This window comes from Natrix helvetica, assembly GCF_964273705.1.
Source record: "Natrix helvetica genome assembly, chromosome: 2".
Lineage (NCBI taxonomy): Eukaryota > Metazoa > Chordata > Lepidosauria > Squamata > Natricidae > Natrix > Natrix helvetica.
In genome coordinates this window covers 187,643,728-187,664,927 of record NC_138552.1, presented here as the reverse complement: position 1 = coordinate 187,664,927, position 21,200 = coordinate 187,643,728, and the positions used below count along the sequence as shown (strand labels likewise).

The 21,200-nt window shown below is 35.9% G+C and overlaps 1 protein-coding gene across 10 annotated transcripts in view; it reads left to right on the top strand.

Moving 5' to 3' along the window:
• Positions 1 to 19,136, top strand: part of FYN (FYN proto-oncogene, Src family tyrosine kinase) — a 132,764-nt gene extending 113,628 nt beyond the window's left edge. For 9 of the 10 annotated variants that reach the window (XM_081941495.1, XM_081941486.1, XM_081941490.1 and 6 more), the window contains 6 exons: positions 7,392 to 7,556; positions 9,621 to 9,800; positions 13,902 to 13,978; positions 14,079 to 14,232; positions 17,096 to 17,227; positions 17,574 to 19,136. In XM_081941495.1, coding sequence (XP_081797621.1) covers positions 7,392 to 7,556; positions 9,621 to 9,800; positions 13,902 to 13,978; positions 14,079 to 14,232; positions 17,096 to 17,227; positions 17,574 to 17,782 — 917 coding nt within the window. In that variant the 3' untranslated portion in view covers positions 17,783 to 19,136. Of the gene's footprint in view, positions 1 to 7,391; positions 7,557 to 7,970; positions 8,127 to 9,620; positions 9,801 to 13,901; positions 13,979 to 14,078; positions 14,233 to 17,095; positions 17,228 to 17,573 lie in introns of all 10 variants that reach the window. The other variant, XM_081941487.1, reaches the window with a different exon arrangement.
• The last annotated feature ends 2,064 nt before the right edge of the window (positions 19,137 to 21,200 follow it).

The window sequence follows — 21,200 nt, the reverse complement described above, 5'->3', positions numbered from 1 at the left end:
AACCTAGCAGTTCAAAAGCATGTAAAAAATGCAAGTAGAAAAATAGGGACCACCTTTGGTGGCAAGGTAACAGCGTTCCGTGCACCTTTGGCGTTTAGTCATGCCGGCCACATGACCACAGAGATGTCTTTAGACAGCGCTGGCTCTTCGGCTTTGAAAGAGAGGTGAGCACTGCCTCCTAGAGTCAAGAACAACTAGAACATATGTGTGAGGGGAACTTTTACCTTGATTAATATAATGCAAACATTGGTTTCTTAATATTGGACTTCCCAAAATTCACCATTGCTTTAATGTAACATTTTAAACTAAATTTTAGAACTCTGGGAGCTTGGAGGCATAGTCATGAAACTAAAAAAAAAGGTGAATGAGTTCTTTTTATTGAGATTTTAAATATCCCTGTGGCTTCCCTTCTATTTCTTATATAATTAATTTGTCTCCCCTCCATCCCAAAATTCAGGCACACAATTTTAGTCTCTTGGGAAATAGAAATCCTTTTTCCTAGAAAAGATACATTATGATATTTTAAAGGATACATACATTTTATCCATAGTTTTAACTCTAATCAGAGTCATCTTAGTTATAGTTATATTGACTTTAATGATGCTTGAAATTGTGGGCCTTTTTGCTGTAACTCAGGGCATTTAAAAAGAGAGATCTCCATCCACCTATCATCAGAATATCTTGCTTAGTTCTTGAATTTCATGTAGTTGTTTGCATATTTCTGTTGACAAATTATACAGATAAAGGCTGTTCCCTCATTCTCTGCAATGCTGGGATTGAAGCTGACAGTAAACAAATCAGGATCATATATAAGAAATTGTTCTTGTCAGCTCATGCCACCTTAAGTAAGTGACAGAACATTCTTCCTTCCAATGACCATCATCATCACCTCATTATGCTTGTATATTCTGATTGAGTACATCTTGTACAATTTAGTACAAACATTCCGCAAATATTATATTCCCCTTTTTCCTCTATTTGACAGCTAATGCTGTAAACAGTGCTGGAAATAGAAAGCCTTTAGTTCATCCTCATTGCTTGATATGGCTAAGATCCAACCACACTTAGTCCTATATTTATGCAAGGATGGTTTTGTTGTTTTGTTGCTGAGGTTTTGTGTGTTTGTGTTTGAGTAACTGTTGTCTCATGACAACAGCCTAGACTAGTCTTTGCAATTTTCTTGGCAAGGTTTTTTGGAAGTCATTTGCTGCTGCCTCCTTCCTTGAGTTAAGAGAAAGTGATTGACCAATGTCCCCAACAGGACTGCAATTCATAGTCTCCTGGTTTTAGCCTGGTTTCTTAACGGTGGTGGGTTGCAGGCGGTACACCCCAATATGGGCATACCGGAGCTTGCCCAGATCACCAGGTATCATTCTGGTATGGTGCTCCGGAGGGCCCACCTGCTCCCCGAGCTCCTTACCTGTCCTTTAATGCCTTCTACATGGTGCATACAGCACCTACATGACACTCCACCAAGCAGCTGGAGCGTTGCGGAGGCTTGCGGAGGCGTCGCTGGAAGGTACGATGCATGCGGGCGTGCTGCGCGCATTCATGTAAAGAACGCCGGGCCCACCACTGTTCCTTAACCACTGTACCAAAATGGCTCTAAAGTTTGTACATAGCACATTAAAATTACAGAGCTGACTGTTTGTCAGAATTGTTTTTATGTTAAAAAACAACAACCCCACCTTCCTAGAAACTTAATTTTTTCCTTCATCTAATTAACAAATATTGATACTAATTGGTGTTACATGTAAACAAATTATAAAACTACTGCCTTAATTCTTTTAGACAATTGTGGATCATAATAATGGTGAAATAATACATGTGTTTAATATTTTAAAGTAATATACTTTCTAAGGTCCTTAAAGACACTCTTATTTTTTTTACAACATTAGAATTAATGGTAAATTTGATAGCAGGTGGCAAAAATTACACTTCCTGTATCTTGAGCAGTAATCCATAATGTTTACTTTAGCACTGGGGGATATCTAGTTTCTTGCAAGTAGGCTTCTTTTCATTTAACAATATTGCTCCTTCCCCTGAAAGTTTCTAATTGCCCTCTCCCAATTAAAAGGTTTCTAAACACTTCTGAGAACACAGAATGCTAGGGAGGGGAAATCTTGTCCTCCTCATTTCATTTAATGTAGTTGGTATTAATTGGCTAATTACTATCTACTCTGATTCACTGTTGCAAAATAAGTAAAAATGCATGTCTCTAGGACAATTCGTTTTTTAGAAATAGCCTTCTACTTTCTTAGAATGGTTGTGTATTACTATGCGCATGCATACAATATTCTGTGCAAAGTTCTTAACATTCCAGACATTTAGAAATATATTTACTTATCCTAAGATGACTTTCCAAGAATGTTCAATATTTAAACTGTTTTCTAAATTGTTTTAGAAGTTAATCAGTTTAGCAATGTTTTTGAACTGTTTTATCTTTTTAGTAACATTATGCAATATTCATTCTCCTATATCAGGCACTTTTAAAAATGCTTCTCTTTTTGCTCACCCTAGGATGCATGCTAACTAGAGTATATTTATACATTTATGTTTCATCTATTGTTTAATACATTAATTAATTAATACTGCATGAAGCTCTTAGATGTTGTCTCCTTGTTCTCTATTGCATCAAAGAAAGCTCTTTTGCTTCCGTGTATTCTGTCCACTTGCATCTTTCTACTTCTAATAATTTTTCTTTTTTTAATCTCATTTTTTCCATTGCTATAATATTGCAGAATTCCATGGCATAGTTTTGTCACTAGTAGGACAAATTCCTACTTAAAAAGTATATGCTTCTCCCCCTGGATCAACTGTTATCAATCTGGTACCATGCACTTATTCAGATAGCAACATCTGTAATTTCCTAGCAGTATTTCTAGAGGATATCAGAATCCAGAATGTCAGTCTGGAGATTTGCCTGGAAGTTTTATAGGAGACAGTCCTTAAAATTAATGATGGGCCTGTTGAAGGTTTTTGGTCAATGGGCAATTATATCATCAGCTAATACACTTGCAAGAGCCAGTGATGTTTTACCAACTCTGTATTTGCATTATGCCATTCCAGCTGTTTTTACAAAAGAAGCAGGGTTTCCTCTTCAGACAATAAAGTCTTAGTGTTAACCATTGATTGCTTTCTGCTTCATCTCACAAGCCACCTTGGTAAATCACCATCAGCTTTCCTTTCCCCTGCCCTCTTAAACTTCTTCATATAACATGAAAAAAAACAAAGAGAGAGGAAGAGAGAGAAAGACAGAGAGACTGGGATTGACTTGACCGAGATATTGTTTTGTTCCCATTGAAACATTCTGGCAACAGTAATGAATAAAAACATTTTAGGATAATAGTGTTAAAAGTTCATATTCGGCCCAAGATGATTTGAGCATACTCAGAAACATGCTCCAATATCTGATACGTATGTTATGGCTCTATTTCTGTCAACCCTGACCAGCTTTCTTCTGCTTTTAGCATTCATTAATCTCAGGCTAGGTGTGATAGAAATGCTTCTGTCCTTCAAGAGTCAGTCATGCCATAGTGCAATTTGAGGGGGGGGGGAGAATGCTTGGCTCTTGTTACAAAATAGAATAGGAAGGCTAAGAACCCATTGTTTAGTCACAATACAGTAGAAGAGATAGATAAATCAGCCTAGAGAATCTCCAGCAAACATCAAGTCTCTTCTGAAAAATTGGGGAAGGGTACAGCAATAAAACAAGAAAGAGGTAACCTCAGGCTACCTTAATATTTTATTATTATTATTATTATTATTATTATTATTATTATTATTATTATTATTATTATTATTATTATTATTATTATTCACATTTATAGACCGCCCCCTCTCCCGGAAAGGACTCGGGGCGGTGTACAGTCACTAAAATGCATTATAAAATACATACACAAAACAGTTAAATAATTAAATACGTAGGTGAAGGAGATTAGAATAGATAATGTGCCCTACATATTTTCAAATTAGTGTACTGTGAAGGCAGTAGCAGTACGGCCATCAAAATACAAATGCTAGACTGCTAACAACATGAAGCAGCTGTGTTGGCTCCAAGTTTAACCCAGACACAATTTAAATCACTAACTTAAATCTATAAAACTGAACCAAATGTAAACCTGATAACTGTCACAATCTTTGCTTTGGATTCACCAATTTTTCTTTGGATTCACCAGACAAGAAAGAAAAGCCTCATTGATTGTGAAGTCCAGACTATTCAATGAATTCTCCTGATGCCAAGTCTGGATTCTTTTTGGTGTCAGATGAAAACCTTTTTATTTGTCTGTCTTTTAGATTTCAATTCAATAATCTTTAAGAATTATAGATGATATATTTGCTACCAACTTTTTATGCAAACCAACTTTTTATGTAAAAATTGAATGCTACCAACTTTTTATGTAAACCACACTGAAAAATGAGTGATCAGAATAAACATATTGAAAATAGATATGCAAACTATTTGCATCTAAGACTCCCTTCAAGGGATTTCCTATGCTGGCATTGGTTTTTATACCCATGTGACCAAACTCCATCCTTCATTTTTGTATAGTACCTACTTAGCAACATTTAACATCTATAGTATGTATAGTAATGTGAAAAAGTACACCCTATTGATTTTCCCCCCCTTTTTAATACTGTATATTTCAACATATAGGTGTTTGATCTTCATTTCAATAATATTGATAGAGGAAAGGGATATAACAAATACATCAATTATTTACATTTCGTAGTCCATTATATAATTTAACTAAACATAATTGCTAATTGTATATACAATTGCTTAATTGTACCATATATAAACAACATCATAAGAGAGGCCTTGGGAGGAACCAGTCTTATTTAAACCTCATTTAAATGATTTTTGTTCTTGAAGTTTGTGGGATTGCTATGCCTAAATCAAAAGAGTGCTCTGAGGCATTCAGAAAGAAGATTATATATGTCAATAGATTTGGGAAGGAATATTAAAACATTGCCTAACAATTAGATATCAATCATTCTACATACTGTCTGTAAGATCATCTACAATGAACAAGATTTCCAACAACTGCCAACTTATCCAGGCCAGGCCAGCAACCTGAGAGCAGAATATACAAGGTTAATAGTAGTCTCTAAGAACCACAACATTTCATCATGGGACATACAGGTAGCTCTCCCCAATGTGCAAGAGTCTACTATTAGAAATAACCTGCACAAATTAGATCTATGTGGGAGGTATGCCAGAAGAAAAATTTGCTGTCCAAAGACACAACAGGGCAAATCTAAAGTTTGTTCATTAGCACCTAGGTAAAAAAAATGAGATTTATGGAACATGTACTCTGGATAGCTAAGGCAGAAAATAGAGTTATTTGGCCACAATACCAAAAGTCATGTTTGATGGAAGTCAAAGAGAGCATTCCCCAGGAAAAAAACCTGATACCAATTATAAAGCACGGTGGTGAAACAGTTAGGGTTTAAGGACTGCTTTGCTTAATCAGGGCCTGGGCAACTCACTATCCTAGAATCCACTATAAATTCTTCCTCATACAGAAGTTGAAAACATGGGACCATCTGTCAGAAGACTGATGCTCAGCCAAAAGTGACCCTTAACAAAATGGCAGTGACCCTAAACACTGCAGTAAATCCACCAAGGAAGGGCTGGGTGGGGGGAAAGTAGAATTAGAGGGTTCTAGAATAGCCTGGATCTACCATATCTTTTGGAGTATAAGACGCACCTTTTTCCCTCAAAAAAGAGGCTGAAAATCTGGGTGCGTCTTATACACTGAATACAGCATTTTTTGCCTCCCGAAACACTGCCCCCTTGACCAAAATGGCCGTACATAGCTTGTAGGAGGCTATGCCATTTTTTGCTCAATTTTGCCCCCAGCCCCCAGGAGCACTCTATAAGCTTCCTAAAGGCTATCCATGCCCTTCTTTTGAAAAAAAAAGGGGGAGGGGGGTGTTTTCGTGGAAAAACAGTCCATTTTGGGGAGGTTTGCAGAGTGCAAAAACTTTTTGTTTTAATTTGCCTTTTCAAAACCTTGATGCGTCTTATAATCCAGTGTGTTTTATACTCTGAAAAATGTGATAATCCCACTAAGGTGACATGGGGTGATTTAACTCAAGCTGTTCACGCAAGAAATCCCTCAAACATTTCACAGATGAAAAAATTCTGTATGGAAGAGTAGGTAAAAAAATCCCCTCACAGTTGATGTCAAGAGACTGGCAGGCAGCTATAAGAACGGCTATATTTGAGATTATTTCTACCAAAGGAGGAAAGTAGAAGGTATCAGAGCGGAGGGTATATTTATTTTTTCCACAGAAGGGAATAGCATATCTGCAATTTTTTTTTTAGTGGATAAATGATCACAAAGTCAGTTTTTCATAGCTGTTTTGTTCAGTTACATTTCCTTCCTATACTGTACAATGAAGATAAAATATTTATATGCCCATATATGTTTAAAAAGTGAAGGGAACTTTACGTGGAGTATACTGAATTTTTTCACATGATTGTATATGTCTTCTATTTCTTCTCAAGTCTAAGATCCGATTAACTTTAGAATACAACCAAAATTAATACTGGCGCTCCTGTTAACAATGGTAATAGAGAAGAATAGACGAATAGAAAGGAATAGAAGTATAATAGAGAGAAAAGGATTAGGTCATGCCAACACTTGAATGCCCTTCCAATCAATTAAGAAAGAAACAGTAACCCAGAATGAAGTGTTGAGTGAGACTAGTGATTTCTGTTAGAGAGTCATTCTTATTAACACCTGACATTCTGGGGAAGCTGTGAAAACGACTCTAAGGTAAATGCAAAGCATAAATCAGGATTAGGCTAAGAATCTTGTCTCATGTCTTTATGTTTTATAACCATCTCAGTCTCCTATTCAAGCTAAGCAAAAGAAAGCAATGTGGCATCTGAAATACAGAGCTCTCGGAATTAATGGAAGTACAAATTTTAGGTGTTTGTTTGTTTGTTATGCCATGCATCTTCTCTATAAGGTTTACAAATTATAAAACAAGTAGAAAAATAATTAAGATATTAAGATATTAAAACTACACAGATTAAGATTTTAAAACTATGCTGAAGCCAGAACTAAGATACCGACGAGACAGAGATGAGTTCTTGTTATCCTGTCAACCATATCCAGTGTTGAGCGCCCCCCCCCTTGGGGCCCAGGCCAGTCAGCAAACCCAAATGTTTATAGTCCTCCAAAAGGATGGAAGCAGTTCTCACCTCCAGTGGTATGCAGGATGATTAATTTTCAAGCTTATTTTGGAATGCTACTAACAGACGTTTTAACTTGTTTACTAGCACTATTTTTGTTTGTTTTTTCTTCTGTGCTTGCTATGTTTGTTTGATGTTTGTTACTCTTTTCTTTCCTTGTGCTTTACTTCTCCTTCATCAGAGAGAGCTGCGGGTCTTTGCTGCCGCTTAGTAGTCCCTTGTCATAAAGGAATGCCAAGGCTTACTGACCTGTCTGTCAAAACCAAAGATGTCTGGGAAATTCCACGAGAATCACTACAGTTGATCAAGAGACTGGGAAATGGGCAGTTTGGGGAAGTATGGATGGGTATGCTGAGAAAATATTTTAACTTATTTAGTCAGCCCCCAGCAATTGGGGACAGGTGCGGAAGATGGAAGGTGGAAGCAAAAGTAATAGGGATCAGTAGCAGAAAGGGCAGATGTCTTCCATTACTTAGAATAATATGCTCCTCTCTGAAAATCATTTTTTTTAAAAATGATAAAAAGACAAGTGATGCAATGGGCTTCCTGAGTTTGGTTGCTCACTTTGACAAGCTGCCTTCACTTGTCAAGTATACAAATCAGATAGCTATGCAAATATTTATTGTGTGCCTACTATCTAGGATCAAACTACTACTGAATGCTACCTAATGAGGGGAAAATAGCACCTTCCATCTTTTCCTGTGCATGCAATTACTTTACGAATTATAAGTATTTCTTTCATTAATTTCCTTTTCTGTAGAGAAAGCTGATGGTTTATGTTTTAACTTAACTGTGATTGCATCGAATTATACTCCACAAACTGTCGGATTGGCTAAGGATGCATGGGAAGTTGCACGAGATTCATTGTTTCTGGAAAAGAAGCTGGGTCAGGGCTGTTTCGCTGAAGTGTGGAGTGGTAAGGCAGAGAAAACTGTTCTGGTTTGGGATGGATGCGTAAAGCCATCGGGAAAGAAGCCAATTTCAAAACAAGAAAGACATTATGAACACAAGTTCCAATGAACTAATATTGTCACCAAAGAGTAACATTTGATAAGGCCCTTGAGTGGAGAAGGCTAGGCTTACTTTTGTAGTCCATATAAGCACAGAAAAAAAAACATTAGATGTTGTCTTCTGTGTTATATTGTAAAACAATCCATTATTGATTCTAGAACTGGAGATTTCTAGTACTCAAGTTCCACCATTTTTATGTGGTCCAAGATTGGGTAGAGTCCATATCATTATTGTTTACTGGTTCATTTCTTGGAGCTCTTGTTAGTGTTTGTGAGACCAAATAAAGTGCCTTGTAATTTGGGATGAAAATCCTTTTGATATAATAATCAAGATTTAATCTCAAACAGGGCTTTTTTGTAGACTCACTATTTGCCTTTCCCTTATAGTAAAATGGCTCCTATCTGCATATAATTATTGGGACAGTCTTTTGCTAGTTACCGATAAGTAGCTGAGCCACACGGCTGTAACTTTCTTTCAGTATGCAAATTGTCATCTCTACAGCATAAATGGAAATGAATTAATTATATTAGGTAACAGTTGTCTAGCTTTCAGTCGTTTTTTCCCTCCCTTAAAAATAAAAGTTCTTAGTTTTAGAATATTAACAAAAATAATTCTGAGTTATAGAGCAAATCACAAGAATTTTTGTATCTGATACAAAAGTGTCCCCATAATTTCTAGTTCAGAAGAGAATTAATTTGGACAAGAGTCCATGGGATCCTTATCTTCATGTTTTATTATTATTTATATTGTAAAGAATACTATGTTGTATGTTGCTTTGATCTTTTGTGCAGTCTTTCTCCAGTAGAAAGAGGTTTCTTTATAATGACTTTTAAAAATTATAGTAATTTTAGCAGGAATATTTATCAATTCATTACAGCCTAATAAATTAGTTCAATAATTTGGAACCTTCTAATGAAGGTGAATTCATTTCAACCACGCCACTCCCAGGAGCTTGGTGCTATGCCTTAGCTGGACAATAGCTTTGTGAAATACATTTGCCTTGAGTACCTTGTTCTAGGTCACCCAATGAGCTAAGTCTTTAAGACAGGTTTTTCATGTTTGTACTCATCCCTCTTTCAACTGTAGAGGATGAACCTAACTTGAAGTAGTTGTATCATCAATGTTATGCAGTTGTATTAGTGTTCGCTGCTTCTTATATGTAACAATTACAGATTAATTTTTCCAACTCGTTTTCTGTATCACAGCAGCCTTCCCTAACTTGGTGCTCTTCACATCTGTGACTTAAAGATGCTGACAGTTGAAATGCAATGCATTTGGAGGATAATCAGATTGGGAAAGGCTGCTTTAATATCTGCAAATAGCATTCTGTAATTTAGTTCTCAGTCAGGAATGTGTAAAATTTATTTATTCATCCATTTATCTATCTATCTGTTAATAGGTACTTGGAATGGGAATACTAAAGTGGCAATAAAGACATTGAAGCCTGGCACTATGTCCCCAGAATCATTCCTGGAAGAAGCCCAGATCATGAAAAAGCTAAAGCATGACAAATTGGTCCAACTTTATGCAGTGGTGTCAGAGGAACCCATCTACATTGTCACAGAATATATGGGTAAAGGTAAGATGAAAGTGCATGTGTACTCAATAGATTGCAGAATGCAAATTAAACTGCTATTAATCCTACCTTGTATTTAATTACTTAGACAATGTTTATACCAATTGACTCTTGGCAGTTTATAGTAAAACATAAAATAAATAATAATGCATAAATGAACACCCAATCCCTCAAATCACTGTAATATAATTAAACAATGTAAAGAGAGTGTGTAGGGTGTGGCTTCTAGAATTCTTTCTCTTTTAAAATGTAATTGATGAACTAACAAGAGAGTGACATAAAATGGTTTTGCAGCATGCAGAAATTGGCCACATGCTATAATTTCATTAAATGTAAACTCTTACTTATAATTATACCTTTCTCTTACCATCAAACCCATAAAAGCTTTGTAAGTAGCTTTTATGTTTCTGTGTCAGAATATAACAAGTAGATATTTTTTTGACAAAGTGTCCTATGTCAAATATTGAAATAATGAAATAAGGCATTAAAACATGCCATGTTGCCTCTAGAATTCTTTCCAACTCTTAAGAGCATTGCAGTGTAATAGTTATAATGAGTAGAAAGAGGGAATATAAGGGTTAGAAATTACTGATAAGGTAAATAAAGGTAAGGAATAAAGAATTAAGATTTTCTTGTAATACTAGAAAGATCTCCCCAATCACATAAAAAGTTTTGTTGCCAATAAAGAAGTAAAACTACCTCTCTCTCTTCAAGCCCTTACCATTTTAGTTGCTTACTGAAAGACAACATAAAATCTATTTGAGCTGCAATATCCAAAATCTGGTTTGTTCCTTTATGAAATCCTTTCACTGTATCTATTTTCTTGTGCTTCATTCTGAGTAAAAATCTAGCACAGATTTTGTTTGTTTTACATCCCAATTTTAAATTATTGAAAAGAAAGTACGGTTTCCTAATCGTTTTAATTGTGTCGTCACATTAGTGATTCAGTGTTCTGTATCATTTAAGATCACTCTGAACTTTTAAACCTATTTTTGTTTTTGTTTTTTAGTATTTTTTATATTTTGAGTGATCAGGTATAATATATTGCATTTTTTTTTGTAAATACAGATGGTTCTATTATGATTCAGAATAAGGTTTGAGTAAAAGGAATGAATGTTCCCTCGTGTATTACTTAGGAGTTTATATTGGACAAGAACCTTAATCAAATGTTCATATATTCCTGTGGTCACAACCATTTGCCTGTTGTATCCAAATTTTCAAATACTCATGGTTTGAACTTCAAAAATTGGCACTGTCTCTTTGACTGAAATCACAAAGATTTAAGGGGGCTGAATGGACTGAAATCACAAAGATTTAAGGGGGCTGAATGGAATCTAAGGAATCTAATCTACAGACACTATAAATGACATTTTTGGAAATTATTGACATAATCCAGATAGTATAGTTAAGGCTTTCCAAACAATACCAGAATTTCCCAGTTATTTTATATTTCAGTATTTTTTGAGAATATCCACAATTTTATTTTTTTAATTCCTTCATTTTTTTTATAGCTTTGTGATTACCTTTCACAGAAATATTTCAAGATGGTCAGTTTTCTTCTTTTATATTCTTCTGATTCTCTTTGAGAATTCATACCAGGCTGTTATCACAATATCTTAAAATGTTTATATATTATGGCATCTTACTCTACCTTCAATGGCAAGGGTTATTGATTTCCATATCCGAAAGTAATTACATCATGAATTTGCGGAGCTCAGCATTGCCGCATGAACAGGCTACTTTCTCCCTTCAGAAATGCTTAAGTAAGCATTCTGAACTTATTCTTCAAATATATTATCTACACAAAAGTTCTCTGCAGATGATAAAAGTGGCGGGAAAGAATTCCTTTTAATGATTTACCCATAACTGGGCACTGCTGCTTCTTTAAATAATAATGTAGAACACTTGTTTGTCCTAATAAGGATTCCTCTTTGTTGTGTTTGCCTTATGCCAGGGGTGTCCAAACTTGGGAACTTTAAGACTTGTGGACTTCAACTTGGGAACTTTAAGACTTGTGGACTTCAACTCCCAGAATTCCCCAGCCAGCTGGCTGGGGAATTCTGGGAGTTGAAGTCCACAAGTCTTAAAGTTCCCAAGTTTGGACACCCCTGCCTTATGCAAACTGATATTACAAGAATGTACTTATTTTTCAGCTGGTACTTACTTCCCACAAATCAGTTTTCCAGGAACTTTATCACTTCTGTTCTGCATTGTAGATAATTATTTTTGTTGAGGAGCAGAATACTTTGGGTGGTGGGGGGAAAAGGACCTGACTCCAAAGCTATGTGGAACTTAAGCCTGCATCAAATGGTGCTTTAGATAAAGAGAAGCATTTTCTGCTCTTTTCCAAAGTTCAGCAATGAATCCCTTGTGATTCCTTAAGCCATGAGAAATTGCAACAGTGTTTTTGACACATCATCAGGAGGCAAAATTTCTCTGTTGTATGCAATGGGGAGGGGGATAGCAGAGAAGAGAATCGGATAGATGGAATGGTTAAAGGTGCCAAACTAGAAAGCTGTGGATTCTGTCCTTTCTTGAATCCAGCTGGGTGACTTGGGCTATCTCAGCCTTTGGAAGAAGGTAATGAAAAACCACTTCCAAAAATGTTGCCAAGAAAACTTCAGAAACTTTCCATGCAATTGTCAGACGTTAAGAATGACTCCAAGGGTACCCCTTTCCCCCAAAAGGTATGTGTGTGTGTGTCCGTGCGTGTTTTTAAAGTGTATTCAACTTTAATCACCAAAACCAACACTTCTTAATCTCTTAACATACTTTCCTAGAAATTTAGGCATCACTTGTACCACTGTAATACCTGTACTTCCTGGCATCTATTGCTAGTCCCAAAACAAATTTAAAAAGTTTGCCCATTATCAAACATGTTCCTCCTACCTCTGAAACAGGAAGTGTTGTGGCCCAGCAGGCGCCGTTGCCGCTGCCACCAGACTCCGAGAGTGAGGGTCCCTATGAGTCGGCTCAAGAGGAGGTGGGGGACCCTGGACAGGGTTCCGATGCTGAGCAGGGATCGGAGAGTCTGGTCGGCCACCAGGAGGCGCCTGAGGCATGGAGCAGCGGTGAGAGCCAGAGGAGGGGGGCTCCCAATGCCATGCCTTGGAGCAGCGGGGAGGAGTCACGAGACAGTGAGTCAGAACTGAACAGGGAGTTCCTGGACGCTCGTTATCGCCGCGCCCATAGACGCAAGGAGCATGGGCGTAATTATCGGCGATAAGAGCTCTCAGCTGCTGATCAGGAGGCTCCTCTCCAGGTTATAAAAGGGTTGACTGTGCATACGCCCTTTGCAGCAGTCAACAGAGGACTTATGCCAGAAGTTCTAGTCTGGAATTCTAGCAAGCTGGATAGCTGCTTTCGTGTTTTGTTTTTGTGAGTTTTGTCTTGGTGGTTTACTGCCACGGAACCTTCTGTTTGTTTGTGCAATAAACCTTGTTACCTTGTACTGTTCCGGAGCGTGTTCTGTGTGGGCAAAGGAGGAAGGGGGGTCAGAACAGGATGATATATTAAATCTGCTGCAGCTGTTTATGGTTTGCTTAAATATTTTGGCTGCACAGGAAAGGTGGAATCACTGAAAATTGCCTCTGGGTTAACCCTAGAATTCAGTAGGATGAATTTTATATAACCTGACATTTTCCATATCTTTAATCTAAAGATTACAAGCATGTGATTTTAATCTTTGGAGACATATGCAATGAATAAATAAGTAGACATGTAGTACACGTTTTCCAGAGTTACGATCCATAATATTATTTTGATAAGACTTTAAATCATTGCTGATTTTAAAACTTTGAATTGTATTTGTATATGGAGAATGGCTAAAGAATTATTAATACAACATTGGAAAAACAAGTCTATACCTCTTACATATAACTTGTCATCATATGAATAAGAGATTTGGGGGGAAACAAAAAACAAGGAGAAATGGTTTGGAGTTCCTTTGATCATGGAATAAATTCCCAGTGTTCCCTTAATCTCCATTGCTTGGGAGGAGTAAATTTCTATTTATTATTATTGTATAACACTGTTTATGAATGCAATTTTTAACTATTTTGAGTCAATCACATATTAAAGAACCTATTTTTATTTGCGTTGCAGGAAGCTTGCTTGATTTCCTAAAAGATGGTGAAGGAAGAGCTCTGAAATTGCCAAATCTGGTAGATATGGCAGCACAGGTAAATATTAAAATATGAATATGTCATTAATCCAAGATATACATGTGAAAGTAAGTTGTATTTATTAACTAGTGTGTGTCATGTATTGTGAATTAAACAGGTTGCTGCAGGTATGGCTTATATAGAGCGAATGAATTACATACACAGAGATCTGCGTTCTGCAAACATCCTGGTGGGGAATGGTCTAATATGCAAAATTGCTGATTTTGGATTAGCAAGATTAATTGAAGACAATGAATACACAGCCAGACAAGGTAGGATGAGTGGCTAATATAACCATTGTTATACTGCACTTGTGAATATTATGTGCAAAAAGACATGCCCCCAAAGTGGGTGTTTTTCTGATGCATACATGTTTTAAATATAATCGACATTTAACATTTGAGATAAAGAATTGTTATTGCCAAATCCACTGGATAGAAAAGATATGTATCATTATGTTACTCTGACCTCTCTAGCAAATTTGGAAATAGTAGTAGTCTTCCGCAAGAGGGATTTCAATTAGAACAGCTTAATAACTCCAAACATTTAAAACAAATAAACTCCAAACATTTAAACAACATAAATAATTTATTACCAACTTTCAGATCAGTAGTTTCTGTAAATGGGAGTGGGGAGGACCCTGCCCTTTAAAAAAAAATATTTGCTGCTTTTGAACACATTTTGGAATAGATCATCTCTCACGGTGACTCACACTTTAAAAAAAAAACATGAGGAATACTAATTATTTTTACTATCAAATACTAGATCTTCATAGGTTGTTGGCCAATTATGGCTTCCACAAGTGGATTTGAAGATTTCCTCTTCAAATAAAGTTAAAATGCATTGATTACATTCTGGAAATTCACCCATACATTATGAAATAGGAAATCTTTTCATAGTGAAAAGTGTAATCACTTTGAAAAATGATCTAGGTATATTGGAAACAATCATAGGTACATTTTTTATTTTCTCTTCATATAGTATAAACTACATTTAAGAATTAAGAGTTTCTCTAAATATGCTCTTTATATTTAAAATACAGCAATCAAATGCTTTGCTGCTGCTCATGGTATTTTCATTCTAGAGGCTTTGGCATGCATTCTCTCCCCGCCCCTGAGCCCCCATGATCCCATCACATAGATTTTCTGCTGGGGTACAGCTAGAGGACCGATTGTTTATCTAACTAGCTAGTGTTCCTGTAGGATTTTGACATGCAGGAACTGAAGACTGGCTGGGAAGATGTGATACAGGCTGGCAGTAGCTTCTGGAGACAGGAAGTACACACCCATGTGAAGAGTTGAAGGCTGAATTTCAAAACCAGACTTTTCTTTTTCTTACCAGTATTGTCTACTTGACATTAACTAAGCTGACTTCCTGCCTCTTCCATCCCCCCAAAGCTTTCTTGAATCCCTGAAGACATTACTAAAGGAAGCTGATGGTGTTAAGATACCCATCCCCAGTTAATTTGTAGGACATAGAATTTTCAGTTCAGTCTGATTCTTTTTGTATTGATTTCTAACAACTATGCTGACTATAGCTGAGAGCCAATAGGATTATCAACATTATTTTCCATAAATCATAAGCAAGAGATCAATGTACATTGGCCAATAAAATAATTTCTGAATTCTATCTTCAGTAACTTGCCTCGTCCCAGATAAATGATTGATCAAGTCATGTTAAAATATTTCTAGATGTTTCCTAGAAAGGCTAAAAGGCTATACAGATGGGATTGAAGGGTTAAAGTATTGAAATACACAAGTATTTGTGTTTGTATAACACAAAATGGTTAATGGAATTTTCAGTGAGTGCAAAAATAGCTGGAGTTAGCTAAAACAGTGGAACATTGGATATATTCTGAGGATCTGCTGTGTGTTAGGCACTTGGAATTTCTTTGTGTTAATTTAAGCCATGTACAAATTGTCATTTTGGGCGAATATTACAATCAGATTTCACCTGATATAGTTATAACACAGATATAATAACTTTGATAATGACAAACATAAAGGAAGAGATTCTTATGTTTTTTTTGGTCCTGTGTGTGTAATGGCAAACTGGTAGGTACTGTTTAATAAAACAGGAAGATTTGGTACAGATGGAAAAATGCTTTCCGAAATGCTTATTTAGATGATCTCTACACATATTACTGGGTTTCCATTGAGCTAATATAGCTGTAGGCCAGACATAGGATTTCCAGTAATTTCAATTAAAGTCAGACAGTAGATAATTCAAAGAACCTTCCATAATAAGAATGTACAAAGCATTTAGAATTCAAACACACAAGCATCTGCCACATAAATCCCTGACTTAACAATTATCAATAAAGCTAAAAGTCTGGATAATGGGCATTGCAGTACTTGAAGATGGCAGACTAGAAGAGAAAGAATTGGAGAAGACAACAAAATACAAAGACCCTGCAAATAAAGTAGAGCGACTGTGGCAAAAGAAAGCATTAACAATAATAGGCAGTTGGGTGCAGACCCTAACTTCTGGGGCACCATTGAACATCATTGGCATTGACACAATCATCATCAGTCAATTGCAAAAGGCAGCTTTATTTGGAACAGCTTAAATCCTGCAGTGATAACTTTTACACCATTAAACAACAGTATCTGCATATCCCAAGGATAGGCAATAAAAATGCCAAACCCAAACATCTGGCTGACTGTGCAAGCAGACATAATAAAGATTTAGAGCTACATCAAAACACTTCAAAGTCTAACCAATCACAGTTGGAGTGTTAATGGGGCTGTAGACTTAATAATCAGGAAAACAATTAGAATGCTTAAGTAATTGAGCATTCAGGTCTTAGAACATAAATATGGTTCCCATGAATACAAATATACTATTTGAAAGTTCTGGCTTTCATTTATTTGAAAATACAATCATTCTTGAGAATTGTAGAAGCAGAAAGATTAGCATTGTGCTCCAAAAATTCAGACTTCAGTGTCAGATAAAAAGGTTCAAATTACGTTTCAAATTGGATCATTTGTTAAAATATAAGACAAGGTTTTTGACAAGAAGAATGTAGTGAATAACCTTTTCTATTTATTTATTTTTCATTCTCATGAACTATATAAGTTTATTAGCCATTAATTCACAGCGAAAGGCTTACTGATCATTTCTGTTGTCTCTCAGGTGCAAAATTTCCTATCAAGTGGACTGCTCCGGAAGCTGCGTTATATGGAAGATTTACCATAAAATCTGATGTTTGGTCCTTTGGGATATTACTAACAGAATTGGTAACAAAAGGGAGAGTACCATATCCAGGTAAGAGAAAAATACAAATTAAAGAAAAGAGAACCAAAGTGAAATCAAGCATTTTAATTGATAGAGCCAAACAAGTGATAGGTTCATGATATTTTGCATGAAAAACACACTATCTTTGACTATTTCAGGATTCAATCAGGAAACACTGATAATTTAAGATCAATTACATAGAGTACACATGACATAGCAGTGGTTGTTAGGGATGCCTGTCCAATAAAACTTTCATTAACATTAAGAAAAAATCCACTTTCCAAATAAATAATCCAAATTCAAGTAAAAGGTACGTATATTGCAACCCTGCTCAGATTATATGCTTTACATCTCTTCAACATTGTTTATTTCCTAGGTATGAATAATCGTGAAGTCCTAGAACAGGTAGAAAGAGGATACAGAATGCCATGTCCTCAAGATTGCCCAATCTCTCTACATGAGCTCATGATCCATTGCTGGAAAAAAGATCCAGAAGAGCGCCCAACTTTTGAGTACTTACAGGGTTTCCTGGAAGACTACTTTACGGCAACTGAACCCCAGTACCAGCCAGGTGATAACCTGTAATTTGGGGTGGGCTGCGCAAACCAGTTACCAGGTGTTCCATTTGCAATTGACATAGGTTGAATGGTTCAAGGCAGTATCTTAGAGCACCAAATATACTGAAGCCAGAAGATGAGAACTTCTAAAACTATGTGTCCTAAAATTCTGAATATCTTCTCCGAACAGAAAAGTGAACACATGGGGTTTTTTTCTTAATCAAAGACTTTGAAACTGCATTGTTTTAATGTTATGTAAACTGCAAAATCTTTGTTCACTGTAAATAGTAATTCAGTGCCAATAATTTATCCTAGTGCTTTCCTTTTTTTAAAAAAATGCAGAATTATGTGATTTTAACTAGTTTTCTCCTGATTCAACTAAAGTATTATTTTCCAGAAGTGGCCTCTTTTTGTCTACATTTTTTCATGTTCTAACAAAATAAAATCAGGACCAGTGTTTGGGGGTTTGGTTTGGTTTCTTTTATATATAGAAATATGTAAAATATATACATACCTGTATATATAGTCCACAGGTGCTATAGCTAAAGGAAATTCATTTCAGAAACGGATTCCATAATGCTGAAGCACCCGGAAAGATTTCCCTGGGGACATTGAACACTGGTGGTGATTCTAAAACCGGTGACTGAATATTTGGCTTTTGCCCAGCATGACTTTTTAAATTGGATTGCACTTTTTGGTTTTACTATATACCCGTAGGTTGTTGTAAGTTTTGATCTTTCAAAACTCATGTACAACGTTTCAACAACATTTGCCAAGTGTGTCGTTTGATTTTGGGTCAGAATTAAAACAGACTTAATTAATGAAAAGTACCCCTGCCTGGACCGGAAGGTTGAAACTGCAAGTGCTTTTGTGTATCAAAATATGTAAACTGAATTTTCTGATTTTTTAAAGAAATAATAAACATTGTAACTCCATGCAATAGTCTCAACCTCATAGCCTTTTAGTCATATTGAGATGCTTTTTCATTCATCAAGCTCAGCTAGAATATCTTTTCTGTGTATCATTTTCCATCCTTATGTAGGTGTTTTAAATGTCCTGTACTGCTAATGAAATTACTTTCAATATGTCTGCAAGTGTTTCAGTAGAATTACTATGCACTTCTTTCCTGGGAAACGAGAGCAGTGGAATGCACAAAAATATTACTTCTTCAGTTGTCTCTATCAACCTTAAATTCTTTCCCTTCTTTCTTTCTAACCAAAAAGAAACAAAAACTCCAGTCTTTTCTACTTCTCTTTTAAGTTTTTTTTTAAAAATAATGCTATGATCTTAATTACATTTTGTTATTGTTTTATTTGCAAGTTTGTTTTTTAAATGTTTAACTGTCTTAATTTAGTAATTAAAAAGACCATTTTACATTTGGATTTTCGTTGATTTGTTTAAATTACAGGCAGAGGTAGAGTTTGTGGTAGAGGAGGAATCTCTTTGGTTATTTGGCTATTGGGCATGGTTATTCCTAGGCACTGGTGTGACCTATCTGGATCCCAACTTTAGAGGAAGTTTGGACATTGTTTTCTCTGCTATTATTCCGGAATTACATCTTTAATATTAGTCTGTATGTATTATGAGATGGACTGGGGGCATTGGGTAGAATTCTGTGTAAGAGAACAATTAGCTGTGCACAACAATTAATCTGGAAATTCCTTCCCAAAAATAGTTGAAGCAAACCAATGATAAAGAAAGATAAAGAAATATTCGTAGAAGCAATCATGCAAATCAGTGCTTCTCAAGCATTATATCAGGCATCAGTTGGCCTTCCAGAATATCACTAGGGGTCACTGGATCTTCAAAAATGCAAAGAAAGATCTCCATTTGACAACACTGCTATCAATCAGCCTTCATTTAAAAAAAACGAATGCTTTCATGTATTCTTCCATTGTTACCTTTTTGGCAGAAAAGAAAGATATATTTTTTCTCTCTCAGAATTTCTGTGATGTTAGTATGTATTATTATTTTTTATTTTATATATATACATTCATCATTTATGACTACTTTTTTTCTTATAGAAAAAGAAAATAGGAGGTTTTTGTTCATAAAACTCACATTATTTATTTGCAAGTAATGGGTATTATTAAATTGCTGTCTTCAGAATTTGCCTTTGCATACTCAATTGTAGACAAAGAGCTTAAAAACAGTTTCATAGATGCCTTTGTCTTGTTGCTAAGATACTGGTGCAAGAAAAATGTATATCTATTGTAGCCTTTGTGGAAGAATAGGTGCATCCACTTTAGATAAATATGCTACTTTATTGCTGTAATTTCTAAATGTTGCATTAAGTAGAGGAAACCAGTGGTTGTTTCATAGTCTGAGGATACAAATCCTCAAATTCTTAAAATGGAAGAATAAAAAGATTTTCTATTCTAGTCAAATATGTCACCCACTTAGTTCTTAGAGATGCCTTAAGGCAGGGGTATCAAACTTGCGTTGTCATAACACCGTCACGGCCATATCGCGACTTTTCCCCCCTTCACTAAACCAGGTATGGGCGTGGCCAGCGTGTGACACATCCAAGTTTGACAGCCCTGCCTTAAGGGAAGAGATTTAATATACCCTGAAGGTTGACAAATCAATCAAAATGCATTGTCCGTTTATTTTGTTTTGCCTTGCTCAACTCTTTGTTGTTGATGTTGTATAAAGAAAACATGGAGGGGAAACAAAAGTGTGAAATGGAAGGCATTGTCTGAACCACCCTTAAAAGTAACTGGAAATACTTGCAGTCCACTTTGTAATGAAATTGAAGACATGTATGTCCATTTCGTGTGATTTCTAAGAGCTAGCTTTCCATTAAATGTTAAAACTTTGATTCCTGACAGAATAGTATTCTTAGACTTAGACTTAGCAAAGGGCAGTTCTTCAATAAGACATATAAATGTGCCTGTGTCTTTGAGCCAATCTTGACTGCTGATGGCTGTCTGGACAAGTCCCTACAGTTTTCTTGGCAAGATTTTGGAAGTAGTTTGCCCTTGCCTTCTTCCTAGGGTTGAGAGAGAGTGGCTGGCCCAAGGTGTCCCAGCTGGTTTTGTGCATAAACACAAAACTGGACTAGAATTCACAGTCCTCCTGGTGCCTTAACCATTATACCAAACTGGTTCTCAACATATATGTAGTGCTGCGCTATTTCACATACCGTAGATCAATATACCATTTCTAGCTCTGTTTTCTCTGTAAAATCTCTCTTTTTTTGCCTATTAAACTATTTTTAATGGTGGCAAAGGTAGCATTTTTCATTGGTTGTTGACCATTTTCAGAGAAAATAGGACAATCGATTGTGAATTAATTTCAGCATATAACTACAGCAGTGAATTGCCATAATTTCTAATGTGATCATACTGTGCATTTTGTCGGTGGTATTAAAAATCAGATAATCAGTGTGGTATGTAAACTCTGTTTGACAAATGGAATTATTATTATTTGTTTATTATATGTTT